This window comes from Phoca vitulina, unplaced genomic scaffold (assembly GCF_004348235.1).
Source record: "Phoca vitulina isolate PV1807 unplaced genomic scaffold, GSC_HSeal_1.0 scaffold96, whole genome shotgun sequence".
In the NCBI taxonomy this organism is placed as follows: domain Eukaryota; kingdom Metazoa; phylum Chordata; class Mammalia; order Carnivora; family Phocidae; genus Phoca; species Phoca vitulina.
Genome location: NW_022589799.1, coordinates 1,671,182 through 1,688,713, shown reverse-complemented (window position 1 = coordinate 1,688,713; position 17,532 = coordinate 1,671,182). Strand labels below are relative to the sequence as shown.

The window sequence follows — 17,532 nt, the reverse complement described above, 5'->3', positions numbered from 1 at the left end:
GTCATGCAACCACAAACTAAAGGACCCTTGGCTGGAACCACCAGACGCTGGAGGAAGCAAGGAAAAATTCTCCTCAGAGCCTTTGGAGGGAGCTCAGCCCCGCCAACACCTTGATTTTAGATTGCTAGCCTCTGGAACTGTAAGGGAATAAATTTCTGTTGTTTTAAGCCAATGAGTCTGTGGTAATTCATTATGGCAATCACGGAAAACTCATATATAATACACAGTGATGATGGTAGTGGTTAACATCATCATCCCAGGGATCGTTTAAGAGAAAAGGAAAGGAAATCATAATCTGTTCTCTCCAAAGTCTGAAGTTAGGGAAATTTGGTAGAGTAGACTATGGCCGACTGGCAGGAAAGTCCATAAGAGAATTCACTGGAAGGAAAGAAGGCAGCTAGGCCACTGACCAAGGCCCAACACAGGTTTGGCTGAAGAGGATTGAGTCTGGCACAGCAAGTGATAGGGATAGTGATTGTAAAAGCTCTCAGGCTCAGCCATGCTGGTCAAATGTTCCGGGCAACAGTGACCTAGCATGTGGACGTGAACTAAAAGAGCCATAACCTTGGAATCTAAGTGTGGGGCATCACTTGTGCTTGTGCAGGGACTTGGACCAGCATGCAGTCATATCAGAGGACACACATTTTCATGGACCATGCTGAACCAGGCTTTAACAGCAATACCAAATGGTATGGAGACATAAACCTATCCATGCATTGTTAGCAGAGACTTGATAATTGTCTCTGTTTCTGACTCCTGGAAACAGGACTGCCCCCTCTTTGGCCTGAGTAAGTCCCCAGGGTTATTTGAAAATGGAGGCAGGGGAACAAAAGCTTTGCAATGGGGTACCAGATTTTGCCTTCACCAGAACTCTGTTCTGGTGTTATATTGGTTAAACTAAGGAAAGGAAGAGAGCAAGAGAGAGGGAGAGAGATGATTTGTACACTGTTTTGATAAAAAGAAATTCAGGACAAGGTGCAGGTCAGGGTCAGAGGAAAGCAGATTAAGATTGATGTCTGTACTGGAAGACTCCCATGTATTCCCTCCAGGAACTCAGATAGGGAGAACTCACCTTCCCCCTACCTCCTAAAATAAAATGCAAGCAAACACATGATTAATGAGAGCATCAGTATGCAGCCACTAGAGAGTCACAGGTTTGACTTTCTCTTTTTTTTTTTTAAGATTTTATTTATTTATTTGAGAGAGAGAATGAGAGAGAGCACATGAGACGGGGGAGGGTCAGAGGGAGAAGCAGACTCCCTGCTGAGCAGGGAACCTGATGCGGGACTTGATCCCTGGACTCCAGGATCATGACCTGAGCCGAAGGCAGTCACTTAACCAACTGAGCCACCCAGGCACCCACAGGTTTGACTTTCTACAGTAACCTATCTAAGAAAAAAATGCATCAGTCAGAAGAAGTGGATTATCTGTGGAAGAAAAAAAAGGAGGAACGACCCAAGGCAAACTCATGCGGCCAATGTGCATGCTGTTCAGGGGAGAGGGCAGCTTAGCCATTGGTCAGTAGAGTATTTCCATTCTCGGTAGTTAGATAGTCCTTGGTGTGTAGATTCAGGGAGTTGTAATCCACATACCTTGGGTCTCTCTATTTTGTTTTTTGTTTTTGTTTTTGTTTTTGTTTGGGGGGGTCTCTCTGGTTTTATTGCTCATATTATTTCTGTTAATCTGATGTCCTTAAACATTCCTTTCACTCACCTTAAACTGACAGCTTACAGATCCAATCAGTCTGGGAAATTTTATTGGCCAGACACTTTCCAGTGTTTGAAATCTACAAAGTGTGTGTCCGTGTGTGTATGTGTTTTTTGAGTCAATGTTTTAAAATTATTATTATTATAAAAATATAAATGCACACAGTAAAAAAATTTCTCAAACATTACTGAAGCGCTGGGGCGCCTGGGTGACTCAGTCAATTAAGCATCTGCCTTAGCTCAGATCATGATCACCAAGTCCCGGCATAGAGCCCCACATCGGGCTCCCTGCTCAGCGGGGAGTCTGCTTCTCTCTCTGCCCTTCACCCTGCTCGTGCTCTCTCTCTCTGTCTCAAATGAGTAAATAAAATCTTTAAAAAAAAACAAAAACAAAACAAACAAAAAAAAACATTACTGAAGGGTAAAAATGCAGAAAGTTCCTAGATGCTGTCATGTTTCCCAATCCTTCTATCCGGAGGTAACTGCTATTAAGGTAGCTTGTTTTTACATGTATGAATGTGTATCTTTCCAGGAATGTTCCTTTTCTTTTAATTTTTAATGTAATAATTTTGAATGAACTATCCATTTTCATGTTTCAAAATTCAAAAGTTATAAGACAGTGAGTGTACTGTGAAAACCCTTACTCCTTATAGATTCTTGTCTGCCACTTTCCATTTGCCCTCTTCTCAGACACCCAGTATGAGTCTCATATGTACCCTTCCAGTGATCTTTTATATATATGTAAGAAAAAAATGTTTTTTTAAAGATTTTATTTATTTATTTGAGAGAGAGTGAAAAAGAGAGAGCACGAGCAAGGGGAAGGGCAGAGAGAGGAAGACAAGCTGACTCCCCGCTGAGCTGGGAGCAGATCCCAGGACCCTGAGATCACAACACTTAACGGACTGAGCCACCCAGGTGCCCCGAGGAAAAAAAGTTTAAAAATGTATTATTTAGACAAATAACAGCAGCTATATATCATGTTCTACAGCTGCTCTTCTCATTTAATAATGTTTCTTTTTTTTTTTTTTTTAAGATTTTATTTATTTGAGAGAGAGAGAGCCCAAGTAGGCAGAGCAGAGGCAGAGGGAGAGGAGAAGCAGGCTCCCCGCTGAGTGGGAAGCCCGACGCGGGGTTCCTTGCAGGGCTCGTCACAGGGCTCGATCCCAGGAACCTGGGATCATGACCTGAGCTGAAGGCAGATGCTTAACTGACTGAGCCACCCAGGTGCCCCTTAATAATGTTTCTTAAAGATCACTCTGTATCAATGCTGAAAGAGCTTCCTTTTTAAAAAAACATAGTTGAAGAGTATTCCATTGTTTGGGTATGCTATAATATGTTTAACCAACACCTGCTGATGGAAATGTGTATTGTTTCTAAATATTTTGCTATTTCATACAAAGTTACAGATGGTAATTTAGCACTTACCTCGTATCAAAGGTATGCATATTCAAATGAATGCAATTTCAAAGGTATGTAGTTTAATTCCTAGAAGTAGAATTGCTGATTTTAAAAGTATTGCAGAGGGGCGCCTGGGTGGCTCAGTTGTTAAGCATCTGCCTTCGGCTCAGGTCATGATCCCAAGATCCTGGGATCGAGCCCCACATCGGGCTCCCTGCTCAGTGGGGATTCTGCTGCTCCCTTTCCCTCTGCCTTCTGCTTGTGTTCCCTCTCTTGCTGTGTCTCTCTCTGTCAAACAAATAAATAAAATCTTCAAAAAAAATTAAAAAATTAAAAAGTATTGCAGAGTGTACTACATTTTAAAATTGTCAATATTCAAAACTCAGAAGGTTGCATATTTAAAAATATAGATTTTTAACCTCATTTGAAAAATTGGTAATCCAGAAAAATTGTATCTATCACATAGGGCAAAAACTAGCTGGAACTAAGGGTGAGATATGTATTTCTCAGGTGACCACAGTTCTCACCCACCCCATTTGGCTCCTTTACTTTCCTGATGCCTAAAACCCTTTGAATTTTTAATCCCCATATTCTTTCATTTTAATTCTGAGATCACTCAACAATGTTTAGATTATGATTTAATTTCCCTTAAGTCTGTCTGCAGGGAAAGGATCATTTGGCATTCCAAGGTTTTGACCCCTCTGCTATGACTTCTCATGGTCAAGTTTTTTTTTTTTAAAGATTTTATTTATTTATTTGACAGAGAGAGACACAGCAAGAGAGGGAACACAAGCAAGAGGAGTGGGAGAGGGAGAAGCAGGCTTCCCATGAAGCAGGGAGCCTGATGCGGGGCTCCATCCCAGGACCCTGGGATCATGACCTGAGCTGAAGGCAGACGCTTAACGACTGAGCCACCCAGGCGCCCCTTCTCATGGTCAAGTATTAAGTAGCACATGGTTGTTGTTTTTCAATGTATCACAATGGATTACAGGAATGACTGTGCTGAGCACACCAATGTGAGTAGCCCAAGTGACATATCAGTTATTTATTACTTTATATTATTCAACTGGCAATAAGCTATCTACTTCAATAACTTGTACATTTTAATAATATGAGTCATTTATATCAGGGCCTGATCATTTCTTTTTTTTAAAGATTTTATTTATTTATTTGAGAGAGAGAATGAGACAGAGAGCATGAGAGAGGGAAGGGTCAGAGGGAGAAGCAGACTCCCCACTGAGCAGGGAGCCCGATGCGGGACTCGATCCCGGGACTCCAGGATCATGACCTGAGCCAAAGGCAGCCGCTTAACCAACTGAGCCACCCAGGCGCCCCAGGGCCTGATCATTTCTGACAGTCTTCAGACCTTAATAAAAACAAAGCCAGAGGGGCGCCTGGGTGGTTCAGTCCATTAAGTGCCTACCTTTGGCTCAGGTCGTGATCTCAGGATCCTGGGATGGAGCCCCGCATTGAGCCCACATTGGGCTTCCTGCTCATCTGGGAGCCGGCTTCTCCCTCTCCCTCTGCCACTCCCCCTGCTTGTGCTCTCGCTGTCGCTCTCTCTCTCTCTCTCTCTCTCTCAAATAAATAAATAAATAATCTTAAAAAAAAAAACAACCCAGAGCTTGTTTCCCCAAATATTGAGGCCCTGTCCTGGAAAGGATTACAGAACTCAAACTTGCCTTTCTCAAATTTTAGCAAGCAAACACATTACCTGGAAACCTTACTAAGATTCGGATTCTGATTTAGTACATTCCAAGTGGGGTCAGAGATTCAGAATCTCAAAGAAGCTCTTTGACTGCATGTTGAGTAGCAAGTGTCTTAGAAGATACTTCCTGAGTCCCACTGCTGATTTCTACCAGACTTCTCAGGGCATTGAAGAAATCAGACTGGATATGCTGCCCTAAATAGCTCCTGTTTCTTTTCAACATTGTCCATTACTTATTTCCACCTCCACTCCCCCCATACATCGCACATACATCAGAAAGCTGAAAGACTCTAACAGAAACATAATCAGGGCAGAACAGATTTCCCTTCATTCATCACACATTACAGAACACCACATGTACAGGGCAATATGTCAGGTGCTAAGGGAAACAAAGACGATCTAGAAAGGTCCTCAGCTTTAAGTTGATCACAGACCAGCAAAGGAGACAGAGACATACAGAGATAACTCACAAGTGGAAGGAACTAAGATAATGGAAGCACACAGACAGGAGTTAGTTCTGCAGAGTGTGAGTGATAGTCTAGGACAGTCTAGGATAGGCTAGTGAGTGATTTCTTTAATTGATGTATAATTGACATACAATTTTATATTAGTTCCAGATGTACAACATAGTGATTTCACAATTCTATACATCACAAAATGCTCACCATGATAAGTGTAGTTACCATCTGTCATGATACAAAGTTATTGCAATATTATTAACTATATTCCCCATACTGTACTTTTCATGCCCATGACTTATTTATTTTATAATCAGAAGTTCATACCTCTTTTTTTTTTTTTTTAGTTTACTTATTTAAGTCATCTCTACACCCAATATGGGGGCCCAAACTCACAACCCTGAGATGAAGAGTCACGTGCTCGTCCAACTGAGCCAGTCAGGCATGTTGTGAAGATCGTACTTCTAAATCCCCTTCACCTGTTTTGCCCATAGCCCCCCAGTCCCTCCCCACCAGTTTGTTCTCTGTACTTATAAGTCTGTTTCTATTCTTCGTTTGATTTTTAGATTGCACATATAAGTGAAATCATATGGTAAGACAGTGTTTCTTAAATTCTGGTCCCCCTACCAGTAGCATAGGCATTTCTGGTAAAATGTTAGACATGCAGATTCTCAGACTCCACCCAAATCTACTCCAAGGTGGGGTGAGGGTGGCAATCTGTATTTTAACAAGCCCTCCAGGTGATTCTGATACATGATAAAGTTTGACAACCACTGGTCTATGAAAACTTCACAGAGACATTTGAATTGGACCTTAGAGAATTCATATTACAGCAGACAGGAAGAGACGGGGCATTCCAGGAGATCACCACAATGAACGAAGGTATAAGTGTAAAAGTGAAATGTGTAAACACGTTGGGGAAATAGCACTTAACCAGGGGTGTGAAGGGGAAAATGGGAAACATGGCCAGAGAGCTAAGTCAGGACCAAATTTTGAAGAGCCTCAAACTCTATACTGTGAAGTTTGAACTTTATTTTATAGACATAAAGAAAACATAGTTTTAGGGGCACCTGGGTAGCTCAGTCGTTAAGTGTCTGCCTTCAGCTCAGGTCATGATCCCAGGGTCCTGGGATCGAGCCCCGCATTGGGCTCCCTGCTCCGCGGGAAGCCTGCTTCTCCCCGTCCCACTCCCCTTGCTTGTGTTCCCTCTCTCGCTGTGTCTCTCTCTGTCAAATAAATAAATAAAATCTTTAATAAAAAAAAAGACCACAAGTTCTAGGGTGCCTGGATGGCTCAGTCGTTAAGCGTCTGCCTTCAGCTCAGGTCGTGATCCTGGGGTCCTGGGATCGAGTCCCATGTTGGGCTCCCCGCTTGGTGGGAAGCCTGCTTCTCCCTCTCCCACTCCCCCTGCTTGTGTTCCTGCTCTCACTCTCTGTCAAATAAATAAACAAAATCTTAAAAAAAAGAAAAAAAAAAAGACCACAAGCTCTAGGGCCAAACTGCCTGGCTCTGACACTTAATGTAATTGTGTGTCTCGGTTTTTTCATTCATAAAAAAGAGACAATAACAGTTCCTACCTTATAGGACTATTGTGAGGATTAAATAAATTAATAATTGTAAAGTGCTTAGAACAGTGCCTAGTATGAAGCAAACATTCAATAAATATGGTATGTGTGTGCATGTGTGTTTTACAGGGAGGAGTAGTCTAAAATTTCTAGCTCACATTAGAAAATAATATCATAAGATGAGTTAGGAACATGCTGAATTTGAAATATCTAGAGGACACTTTCATTTCTCTGTACCTCAATTCCTAGTGTCTTAACAGTTGGAAATAGGGACTTACAGGACACCGGTGGACAGGTGAAATGAGCAAAGATAAAGTGTGGTTACAAGGAGAGGATTTCAAGGCTGCCCGAACCTGTTTCCAGTCTTACACAGAAGGTTCTGGTTTATACCTTTTAAATGAAGTTAGGTGCGGTTAGTGTAAAGATAGCTGAACAAATTAAAGCAATAACAAAATAATGTAGTAGTCAATACTGCTGGTTCATCAAATACAACTGGTTCTCTCTCCTTCCAGATATGAGACATGATTGTACTTTCCAGCCCCCTTGTGTTTGGGTAGGGCCTTATGACTCAGTCAGAACAATGAGTTGTTAATGAAAGTGTCCTGAATCACTTTAACTGCCAATATGAGACCGTTAGTGGTCTCCTTCTGGCCTGACTTACTCATCAGCCTGGGTTCCTGAGTAGATATCCTAGCAGAGCTCCAATGTCAACTAGAGATGATTATGCAGCATGAGCAAGAAATGCATGGTTTTTGTTTTAAGCTTTTGGAATTGTTTGTTTCCACAGCACAACTTAGTCTATCCTGATGCAGCTATTATTTTAAGACCTATCAAATGCTTAAAAATTAAATAGTTAACATCCAATCTTAATGAGGGTGGGGGGAAACATACTTTCAGAGATTTGCTAGTGGGAGCAAAAATTGTTTCAAACTTTTTGTATAGTAATTTGACAGAAGATTCTATTAAAGTGGGAAAAAAAGAGTACATATATACCTATATATACATACATATATATGCATGTGTGTATATATATACCTTTTATTCAGATTCCATTCTGGGGAATCTCTTCCACAGAAATAAAAGTACTACTTCAAAAGGATGTTAATGTTTATTGTTGTACTATTTGTAGTAGCTAAAAACTGAGAACATCTTTCTAAATATGATTTAACCATACTATTAAGTATTATGCAATTGTCAAAAAGACAAATGTTACAGTTTTTATTGTCTTCAAGGGATGTCCACGTGTGAAATAAAAGAAAAACAAAACAAAATCCACATTCAGGGGTGTCTGCCTGGCTCAGCTGGCAGAGCATGCAACACTTGATTTCAGGGTTGTGAGTTCAAGCTCCACACTGGGTATAAAGATTACTTAAAAATAAAACCTTTAAAAAAAAATCCACATTCACAGGGCGCCTGGGTAGCTCAGTTGGTTAAGCGTCTGCCTTCCGCTCAGGTCATGATCTCGAGGTCCTGGAATCGAGCCCTGCATTGGGCTCCCTGCTCAGCAGAGAACCTGCTTCTCTCTCTCCCTCTGCTGCTCCCCCTGCTTGTGCTCTGTCTCTCTCTGTGTCAGATAAATAAATAAATATTCTTTAAAAAAAAAAACCCACATGCATGACCTTGTACATACAAACCTAGAAAACTAAGCTATTTTACCTCAAAGGAGCAGGAGTAATACGTGATGGAGGGAGGAGAGGATATTACCACGTTTTTCCTATTACATCTTGATATTCCTCCACTTGTTACAATTTGTACCACTTCTGCAATAAAACCAAAACTGGGTGAGGAAAAAAAAATCTAAACCTAAGTGTTTGGCTACTGAGTCTTTACACGATAAACTTAACATTGCTGCCATTAGTTGGGGTTGGCGGAAAAGGCGGAGCTTCTGCAATATACTCCAGGCCACGCCTACTTTACCCGGCCATTTGTCTCCCACGTGTGCCCTGGACGGCTGTGCTTTGACGCATGCGTACTTGCCTGAGTTTGCCTGGCCTTGCAGGGGCGCTCAGGGGCCTTGGGTTTGACCCCGTCAGGCCACCGTTGTGGCGACCGGAACGGCACCTGAGGTTTGCTTCCGGGCGTCTCTTTCGCTTCCCTTTCCCTCCCTCCCTCACGCTTCTTCCCCTCCCCCTGCTCCCTTTCCCTTACGGTTTCGTTCTACCCCATCGAGGCCGACCCCTGAGTCTCGAGTCTGGGGTCTGGCTGGTGGAAAAGAACTGTTGTAGCTGGAAGCAGGGAGGTGTGGGAAATACTGTTAATTGAGGTATTTGGAGACCAGGGGGCCTGTCTGGAATGTTTTGTTTGTGGGAGGAGGTTGGGCGAGGGTGGGAAGGAAGTCTTCTCCGGGAGGCGAGCGGGGGCGGGGTTGAGCTGGGTTTGCGGGGTGGGTGGGACGCACCCCAAAAAGGGTAGCGCGGGGGTGGGGCGGTGTGCGGGCAAAGGAAAAATGGAGGCGGTGAGAACTGGCCCTGGGGTCGCACGGCATTCTGGCATCAGTTTTGCTTTAACCGTTTGATCAAAAAAGCAGTTAACACCAATGTATGGGTTATTTGAATTGTACTTTTTAGGTAACCACATTTTATTCCCAGATTGCTTTAATTTCCTTTTACTTTTGGGAAACCTCTTTGCTTTTGAATGCTTAAGTGTTAATAGACTTTAAAAAGTAAATTTCCACTTGGAAGCAAAGTAATGTAAGGGGAACAAGTAGTTAAAGAGGAAACAACGAGTTAGTGAGTTATAGACCAATCGCTTCCCTCCAGGTGGAGATAAGTGTTCAAACTGGCATAGCATGCAAACAAAGATTTCCCTCTTTAGTGAATTAAGGAACACAGGTCACAGAAATACCTTCCTCAGCAAATTGGTTCTCTTCCGTTTCCTAAAACATTATTTTCGGTAGCTCCCTGTTGCATAATATATGTTCTCCATACCCTCAAACTTTTAAATCTTAGGCCCATAGTCTATAGGATGAGATAAGAATGCTACAAAATCTTAGCGTCAGATACAGGAGAATGGAGAGAGAGAACATAGAATCAAACTTAACTGTATTTGAATAACAAGCAGTAGTGTAGGAATGAGTTTTGTTAGGATACTGAAATTTGGTGGTGATGACTCCAAAGGTAATCTTAGTTTTCTCTTCCATGTAGAGGACAACAGCATGTCCTCCCTCCCTGGGTGCATTGGTTTGGATGCAGCAACAGCTGCAGTGGAGTCTGAAGAGATTGCAGAGCTGCAACAGGCAGTGGTTGAGGAGCTGGGGATCTCGATGGAGGAACTTCGGCAGTTCATCGATGAAGAACTAGAAAAGATGGACTGTGTACAGCAGCGTAAGAAGCAACTAGCAGAGTTGGAAACGTGGGTAATACAGAAGGAATCTGAGGTGGCCCATGTTGACCAGCTCTTTGATGATGCATCCAGGTGAGGACTACCTGGAAAATAGGAAATCTCCCCTTTGGCAGACATTTTAGAAGTATAATTGTTCATGATATTGTGCTAAGCACTTCATACTTTACAAGGTACAAATGTATAGAATCTTCCTTCATAGGTTAGGATCCAAAATCTGACCTCATAACCACCCATATATAGAATGTTCATCTATCAGAAGCTAATGTATGGGCAGCAGTAGGGGAGTTCAGGTCTTGAGTCCCTTCCCCTTCTTTCTTCTCTACTCTGCTTCCAAACAATTGCTTTGTTTTATTAGTAGGATGATCTAGGGAGTGAGGATTGTAAAGTGTTGTTGTCTTATGTAACTGGAGCCCTGTATCTACTCCAAAAGTCCCAGAAGATTTGTGTCTGGTACCTTAGTTGTCACTTAGAACACATTTTCAATTAATAAGGTAAATGATGAAATGTGGTTGAGAGGACTGTACTCAGGGCTTATTTTGGATTTTTGAGGCACTGGTCTGGAAACCACTATTTAAACATTTTTCTATGAGAAAAGCATTTTAAATTCTAAATGAAAGATGCCTGGTTGGCTCAGTTGGGTAAGTGTCCTACTCTTGACTTCGGCTCAGGTCTTGATCTCAGGGTGGTGAGTTCAAGCCCCACATTGGGCATGGAGCCTATTTAAAAAATAAAAATAAAAATGAATTCTAAATGGAGACACTTGGCCTGTTTAAATTGAGGTCAGTGTATACTTAAATATATATAAATTCTGATGGCTTTTACACCTATTTCTTCTGGCTTTGACCTTTTCTACATGTGTTCCAATATTAGGGCAGTGACTAACTGTGAGTCTTTGGTGAAGGACTTTTATTCCAAACTGGGTCTACAATACCGGGACAGTAGCTCTGAGGATGAAGCTTCCCGGCCTACAGAAATAATCGAGATTCCTGATGAAGATGATGATGTCCTCAGTATTGATTCAGGTAAGAGATAAGGGTCCAGGTAGAAAGTTGAGGATTGAAATTGAAAGACAGGAAATTAAGCAGATAAAAGAAGAAAGGAGAAACCATTGTCACTGACTACATATTCCAAACTGTTGGACTTGTCTGTTACCAAAGAAATAGAACATTATTAGTATCATAGATGTCCCCTATGTACTACTTCCTGATTGAATGACTTTTCTTTCTCCATTCTGTGTAACTTCTATTCTGAATTCCCTTCCTTTTCTTTATAGGTGGCATTAGCACCTATGTATATATCTCAAAATGGTAGATTGTTTGATTTTGTCTATTTTTGAGGGTTTTTTTTTTAGGTATAATTTATATACTATAAAATTCACATACTTTTAAGTGTAGTTTGAGTTTTAGTAAATTTATACAGTAGTGCAGTCTTCACAGTCCAATTTAAGAATACTTGGCATTACCCCAAAACATCCCTCACATCTATTTGCCTACATTCTCTATTTTCACCCCCAAGTAACCACTGATCTGCTTGCTTCCTTTTTGCCTTCTCTAGAAATTTTGTGTAAATAGAATCACAATTTATTGTCTTTTGTTTCTGGTTTCTGTCACTTAGCATAATGAATTTTGAGATTAATCTATGTTATTGCATGTATCCATAGTGTGCTCCCCCTTTTTTTTGCTGAATAATATTCCATTTTATAGATATACCACAGGTTTTTATCCATTCTTTAATTGATAAATATTTGGGTTGTTTCCAGTTTGGGGGCTATTAGGAATAATGCTGCTATGTACATTTCTATATAAATCTTTATATGGGCATTGTGTTTCATGTCTCTTGGATATTCCACCTAGGAGTAGAATTGCTAGGTCTTAGGGTGGGTGTATGTTTGAGTTTTTAGGAAACTGCCTTACTGTTTTCAAAAGTGGCTGTACCATTTTATATTCCCACTAGCAAAGTATGGGGTTCCAGTTTCTTTACGTCCTTGTCAGTGCTTGGTATTGTCAGTCTTTTAGCCATTCTAGTGTGTGTGTGGTATCAAATTGTGATCATAGTTTGCATTTCCCTAAGGAAGTTGAGCATCTTTTCACATACTTACTTGCCATTTATCTATGTTCTCTGGGGAAACATCTATTCAAATCTTTAGTCTTTTTTTTTTAATTGGGTTGTCTTTTTATTATTGACTTAGAGAACTTAGGCTTTAGGTACAATTCATTTATCAGATATATTTTACACTTTCTCTCAGATGTGATCTTTTCATTTTCTTAATGGTGTCTTTTAAGAGAAAACTTCTCAAGGTAAGAGTTGAGGGTGGTTCGGGGCGCCTGGGTGGCTCAGTCGTTGGGCGTCTGCCTTCAGCTCAGGTCATGATCTCAGGGTCCTGGGATCGAGCCCCACATCGGGCTCCCTGCTCAGCAGGGAGCCTGCTTCTCCCTCTCCCAGTCTCCCTGCTGGTGTTCCCTCTCTCATTGTGTCTCTCTCTGTCAAATAAATAAAATCTTTAAAAAAAAAAAAGAGTTGAGGGCGCCTGGGTGGCTCAGTTGTTAAGCGTCTGCCTTCGGCTCAGGTCATGATCCCAGGGTCCTGGGATCGAGTCCCACATCGGGCTCCCTGCTCGGCAGGAAGTCTGCTTCTCCCTCTCCCACTCCCCCTGCTTGTGTTCCTGCTCTCGTTATCTCTGTCTCTGTCAAATAAATAAGTAAAATCTTTAAAAAAAAAAATTTTTTTTATTGTGGTCAGAAAATATACTTTGTATTATTTTAATCCTTTTAAATTTATTTAAATATTTTTTATTTATTTATTTATTTTAATTAATTAATTTTTTTTTTAAAGATTTTATTTATTTGACAGAGAGAGTGAGAGAGCACAAGCAGGGGGAAGCAGTAGAAGGAGAGGGAGAAGCAGGGTTCCCGCGGAGCAGTGAGCCCAATGCAGGGCTCGATCCCAGGACCCTGGGATCATGACCTGAGCCGAAGGCAGACGCTTAACCGACTGAGCCACCCAGGCGCCCCTATTTAAATATTTTTTTAATGACCTAGCATATTGTCTGTCCTGGAGAATGATCCATGTGTGCTTGAAAAGAATTTGTATTCTTCTGCTGTTGGATGGAGTATTTTATAAATGTTGGTTAGGTTAAGTTGGCTAATAGTGCTGTTCAAGTTCGTTTCCTTATTAATTTTCTGTCTAGTTGTTTTAACAATTACTTGGAAAGGAGTTTTGAAATCTTGAACTAAAATTGTTGAATTGTTTGTCCTTTCAATTTATTTCAGTTTTCGCTTCTTGTATTTTGGAGTCTGTTATGTATACATTTATAGTTGATTTTTTATTATTAAAAGATCTCTCTGTGTTTCAAGCGATATCGCTTTTCTTAAAGTCTGTTTTAGCAGATATTAATATAGCATTTCCATTTTTATAATGATTACCGTTTGCATGTTGTGTCTTTTTCTGTCCTTTTACTTAAAATCTGTTTCTGTCTTTGAATTTAGTGTATCTCTTACAGACAGTATATAGTTAGATTTTGTGGTTTTTTTAAATCCAGTCTCACAGTTTCTGGCTTTTAATTAGTTTTGAGTCCAGTCATGTGAATCCATATGGGTGGATTTACATCAATCATTTTGCTCTTTTCCACCCCATATTTTTTGTATTTATCTGTTTTTTACTGCCTTCTTTGTGTCAAACAAATATTTCAGTAAATCATTTTAATTCCTCTGATTTTTTTTTTTTAGCTTTTTAAAAAGTGCTTGCATATTTATCTGATCATTATCTACTACAAGTTAATACTGACTTAATTCTGGTAAAATATAGCAACTTTGCACCAGGATAGCTCCATTTTCACTCTCTTCTTGGGTGATACTGTCGTCAAATATATTGCACCTGCATATGTTTAAAGCCAGCAATTTAGTGTTACAATTATTGCAAGGACCAATCTTATTTTTAAAGAAGTTATGGGAAGAAAAGAGAAAAATATATATTTACTCAGATGTGTACATTTTCATTGCTCTTCATTCCTTCCTATGGATCTGAGTTACCATCTAGTGTCATCTTTTTCCAGTCAGAAAGATTTCCTTTAATATTTCTTGTAGTTCTGCTAAAAGTGGATTCTCTGCCTTTGTTTACCTGGGATATAAAATTCTTTTTTTTTAAAGATTTATTTATATTTATTTTTAGAGGGGGAGAGAGCGAGCGCGAGTGAGTGCATGCACAAGCAGGAGGGGCAGAGGGAGAAGGAGAGAGTATCTCAAGCAGACTCTGTGCTGAGCATGGAGCCTGGCACAGGGCTTGATCTCGCAACCCTGAGATCGTGATCTGAGCCAAAACCAAGAGTCTGACGCTTAACCGACCGTGCCACCCAGGCACCCCTGGGATACAGAATTCTTTTGTTTGTTTTAAGATTTTATTTACTTATTTACCTGACAGAGAGAGAGAGAACACAAGCAGGGGGAGCGGCAGGGAGAGGGAGAAGCAGGCTCCCTACTGAGTAAGGAGCCCAATGTGGGGCTCGATCCCAGGACCGTGGGATTATGACCTGAGCTGAAGGCAGACGCCCAACAGACTGAGCCACCCAGGCACCCCATGGGATATAGAATTCTTGATTGGCTGTTTCCTTTTGGCACTTTGAATATGCCATTCCAGTGCCTTCTGGTCTCCATTATTTCTGATGGAAAGTCAGATGAAATTGTTGTTTGTATTCTGGGTATGAGTCATTTTTGTCTTACAGCTTTAAAGATTTTCTCTTTTGATTTTAGTAGTTTGACTAGGTTGTGTCTAGGTATAATTCTCTCTGTATTTGTCCTACTTGAGATTCATTGAATTTGGACTGTAGTTTCAGGTTTTTCATCAAATTTAGAAGTGTTTCAGTCATTTCTTTTTTTAAAATATATTTTTTTTCAATACATTTTTTTAAGATTTTATTTTTAAGTAATCCCTACACCCATTATGGGGCTCGAACTTACGACCCCAAGATCAAGTTGCACACTCTACCAACTGAGCCAGCCAGGTGCCCCATTCTCTCTCCCCTTGCCTTCTCAGATCCATGTTACATATATGGTAGAATGCCTCACATTGTCCCATATGTCTCAGAAGCTGTTCATTTTTCTTCAGTCTTCTCTTTGTGCTTTGAATGGGACAATTTCTCTATATAGGAATCTATATTCTAGCTTACTTATTCTATCATTTTAAATTTGCTTTTTTAGCTTCTCTAGTGAATGTTTCAGTTTTTGTAATTTCAACTCCAGAATTTCCATTTGCTTCCTTTTATAATCAGGTCTTTTGTTTACTAAGTATTAGCATATTTTTCTTTTTTTAAGTCTTTGAATGTAATTTCTTTTTTTTTTTAAAGATTTTATTTATTTATTTGACAGAGAGAGAGATAGCAAGAGCAGGAACACAAGCAGGGGGAGTGGGACAGGGAGAAGCAGGCTTCCTGCCGAGCAGGGAGCCCGATGTGGGACTCGATCCCAGGACCCTGGGATCATGACCTGAGCTGAAGGCAGCCGCTTAACGACTGAGCCACCCAGGCGCCCTGAATGTAATTTCTTTTAGGTCTTTGAGCATATTTATAAATCCAGTATCTAGGCCCATGCAGCAAGTCAGTTTCTATTGCCATGGTTTGTTCCCTGAGTATAGGTCGCACTTTCCTGTTTCTTTGAACGTCACCATTTTTTGTGTTGGAAGCTGGACATTTAGATAATATAGCAACTCTGAATTTTAATTTAAAGCTGCTATTTTCTTTTTCTTTTTTTTGGTGGGGGAGGGGCAGAGGGAGAGAGAGAATCTTAAGCAGGCTCCATGCCTAGCACAGAGCCTGATGCGAGGCTCAATTTCATGATCCTGAGATCATGACCTGGGCCGAAATCAAGAGTCAGACGCTTAACCAACTGAGCCACCCAGGCACCCCTCTGGTTTCTGTTTTTGGTTTTCTTTCATTCTTTTTCTTTTTTTTAAAAATAATTTTTCTTATACTGCCAACTCTGTCTTCCCTTTAGTGTGCAGCTGATGTCTCTGCTTGGTTTTTAAATTTACTATATATTAGCTTGGATCCTAACAGTTGACCCCCTTTTTTAAAATAGTTTAGCCGGGGTGCCTGGGTGGCTCAGTTGTTAAGTGTCTGCCTTTGGCTCAGGTCATGATCCCGGGGTCCTGGGATCGAGCCCCGCATCTGGCTCCTTGCTCAGCGGGAGGCCTGCTTTTCCCTCTCCCACTCCCCCTGCTTGTGTTCCCTGTCCTGCTGTGTCTCTGTCAAATAAATAAATAAAATCTTTGAAAAATTAAAATAAAATAAAATAGTTTAGCCATTCAGTTTTACAGAAGTATAGAGAATACATTCAGAGTTGCATCTAGTTCTCAAGTCTCCATTGGGTTTCTTGGATCTTTTCTGTATATACATAGTTTAGCAGTCACCCACAGAATTCATATTCGCTTTTATATACATTAGCTTGGCTCCTAACCGTTGCCCCCCCCCTTTTTTTGCAGAGTTTAACCAGTGAGTTGTGGGGTTTTTTTGTTTTTTGGGTTTTTGTTTTTGTTTTTCCCCTAAGGATTTATTTATTTATTTTAGAGAGAGTGTGGAGGGGAGGGGCAAAGGGAAAGGAGAGAGAGACCTAAGCAGACTCCACAATGAGTGCAGAGCCCAACATGGGGTTTGATCCCATGAACCTGAGATCATGAGCTGAGCCAAAGTCAAGAGTCAGACGCTCAACAGACTGCGCCACCCATGTGCGCTTAGCCAGTGAGTTTTACAGAGGTATAGAGAATTCATTCAGAGTTGCTTCTAGTTCTCAAGTCTCCATTGACTCTCCTGGGTCTTCTCTGCATGTGCCTTGTTTAGCAGTCACTCAAGAATGTATGGAGAATTTATTTAAGCCTGTCTACAGCTCTCTCATTTTCAGGATCTCCTTGTTAAATTTCTGACTGGTTTGCTGCTCACACTAAACAAGAGCTGCAACCTCAGACTAACAGAGCTGCTCCTTGTCATGGCTAGCGCCTCAATGGTAAAGCCGTAGTTTCTGCTCACCCAACTAGAGGTGGAGTAGGGATGGGAGCTGCCCCAGGCAAGAGGTCCACAGACTTAACCTTCCTTGTCAGAATTTTAGCAGTTTTTTAAGAACAAATACTTCTCAGTTTGTTGTCTTTGGTCACTTTCCAGTGCCCTGAATTGATTGTTTTTAATAATTTTTTTCTAGTTTTATACTTGTTTTCTGCAGTTTTATACTTGTTCCCCTTCTGCATAGGGGAATCATCCTTTTCATATCACTATTATCAGAAGTGCCATAGTTTTGCCTATTTCTTAACTGTATAAATGGAATCTTAGTATATGCATTTTTCAGTCATTTCTTTAACATCATGCTGATGTGTGA

General features: G+C 40.8%; 1 protein-coding gene across 3 annotated transcripts in view; it reads left to right on the top strand.

Moving 5' to 3' along the window:
* The first annotated feature begins 8,774 nt into the window (after positions 1-8,774).
* The window catches only part of SETDB1 (SET domain bifurcated histone lysine methyltransferase 1), a 30,783-nt gene continuing 22,025 nt past the window's right edge, over positions 8,775-17,532 (top strand). For 2 of the 3 annotated variants that reach the window (XM_032397051.1, XM_032397049.1), the window contains exons 1-3: positions 8,924-9,098; positions 9,979-10,249; positions 11,048-11,199. In XM_032397051.1, the coding sequence (XP_032252942.1) occupies positions 9,990-10,249; positions 11,048-11,199 (412 nt within the window). In that variant the 5' untranslated portion in view covers positions 8,924-9,098; positions 9,979-9,989. Of the gene's footprint in view, positions 8,902-8,923; positions 9,099-9,978; positions 10,250-11,047; positions 11,200-17,532 lie in introns of those variants that run through there. The other variant, XM_032397050.1, reaches the window with a different exon arrangement.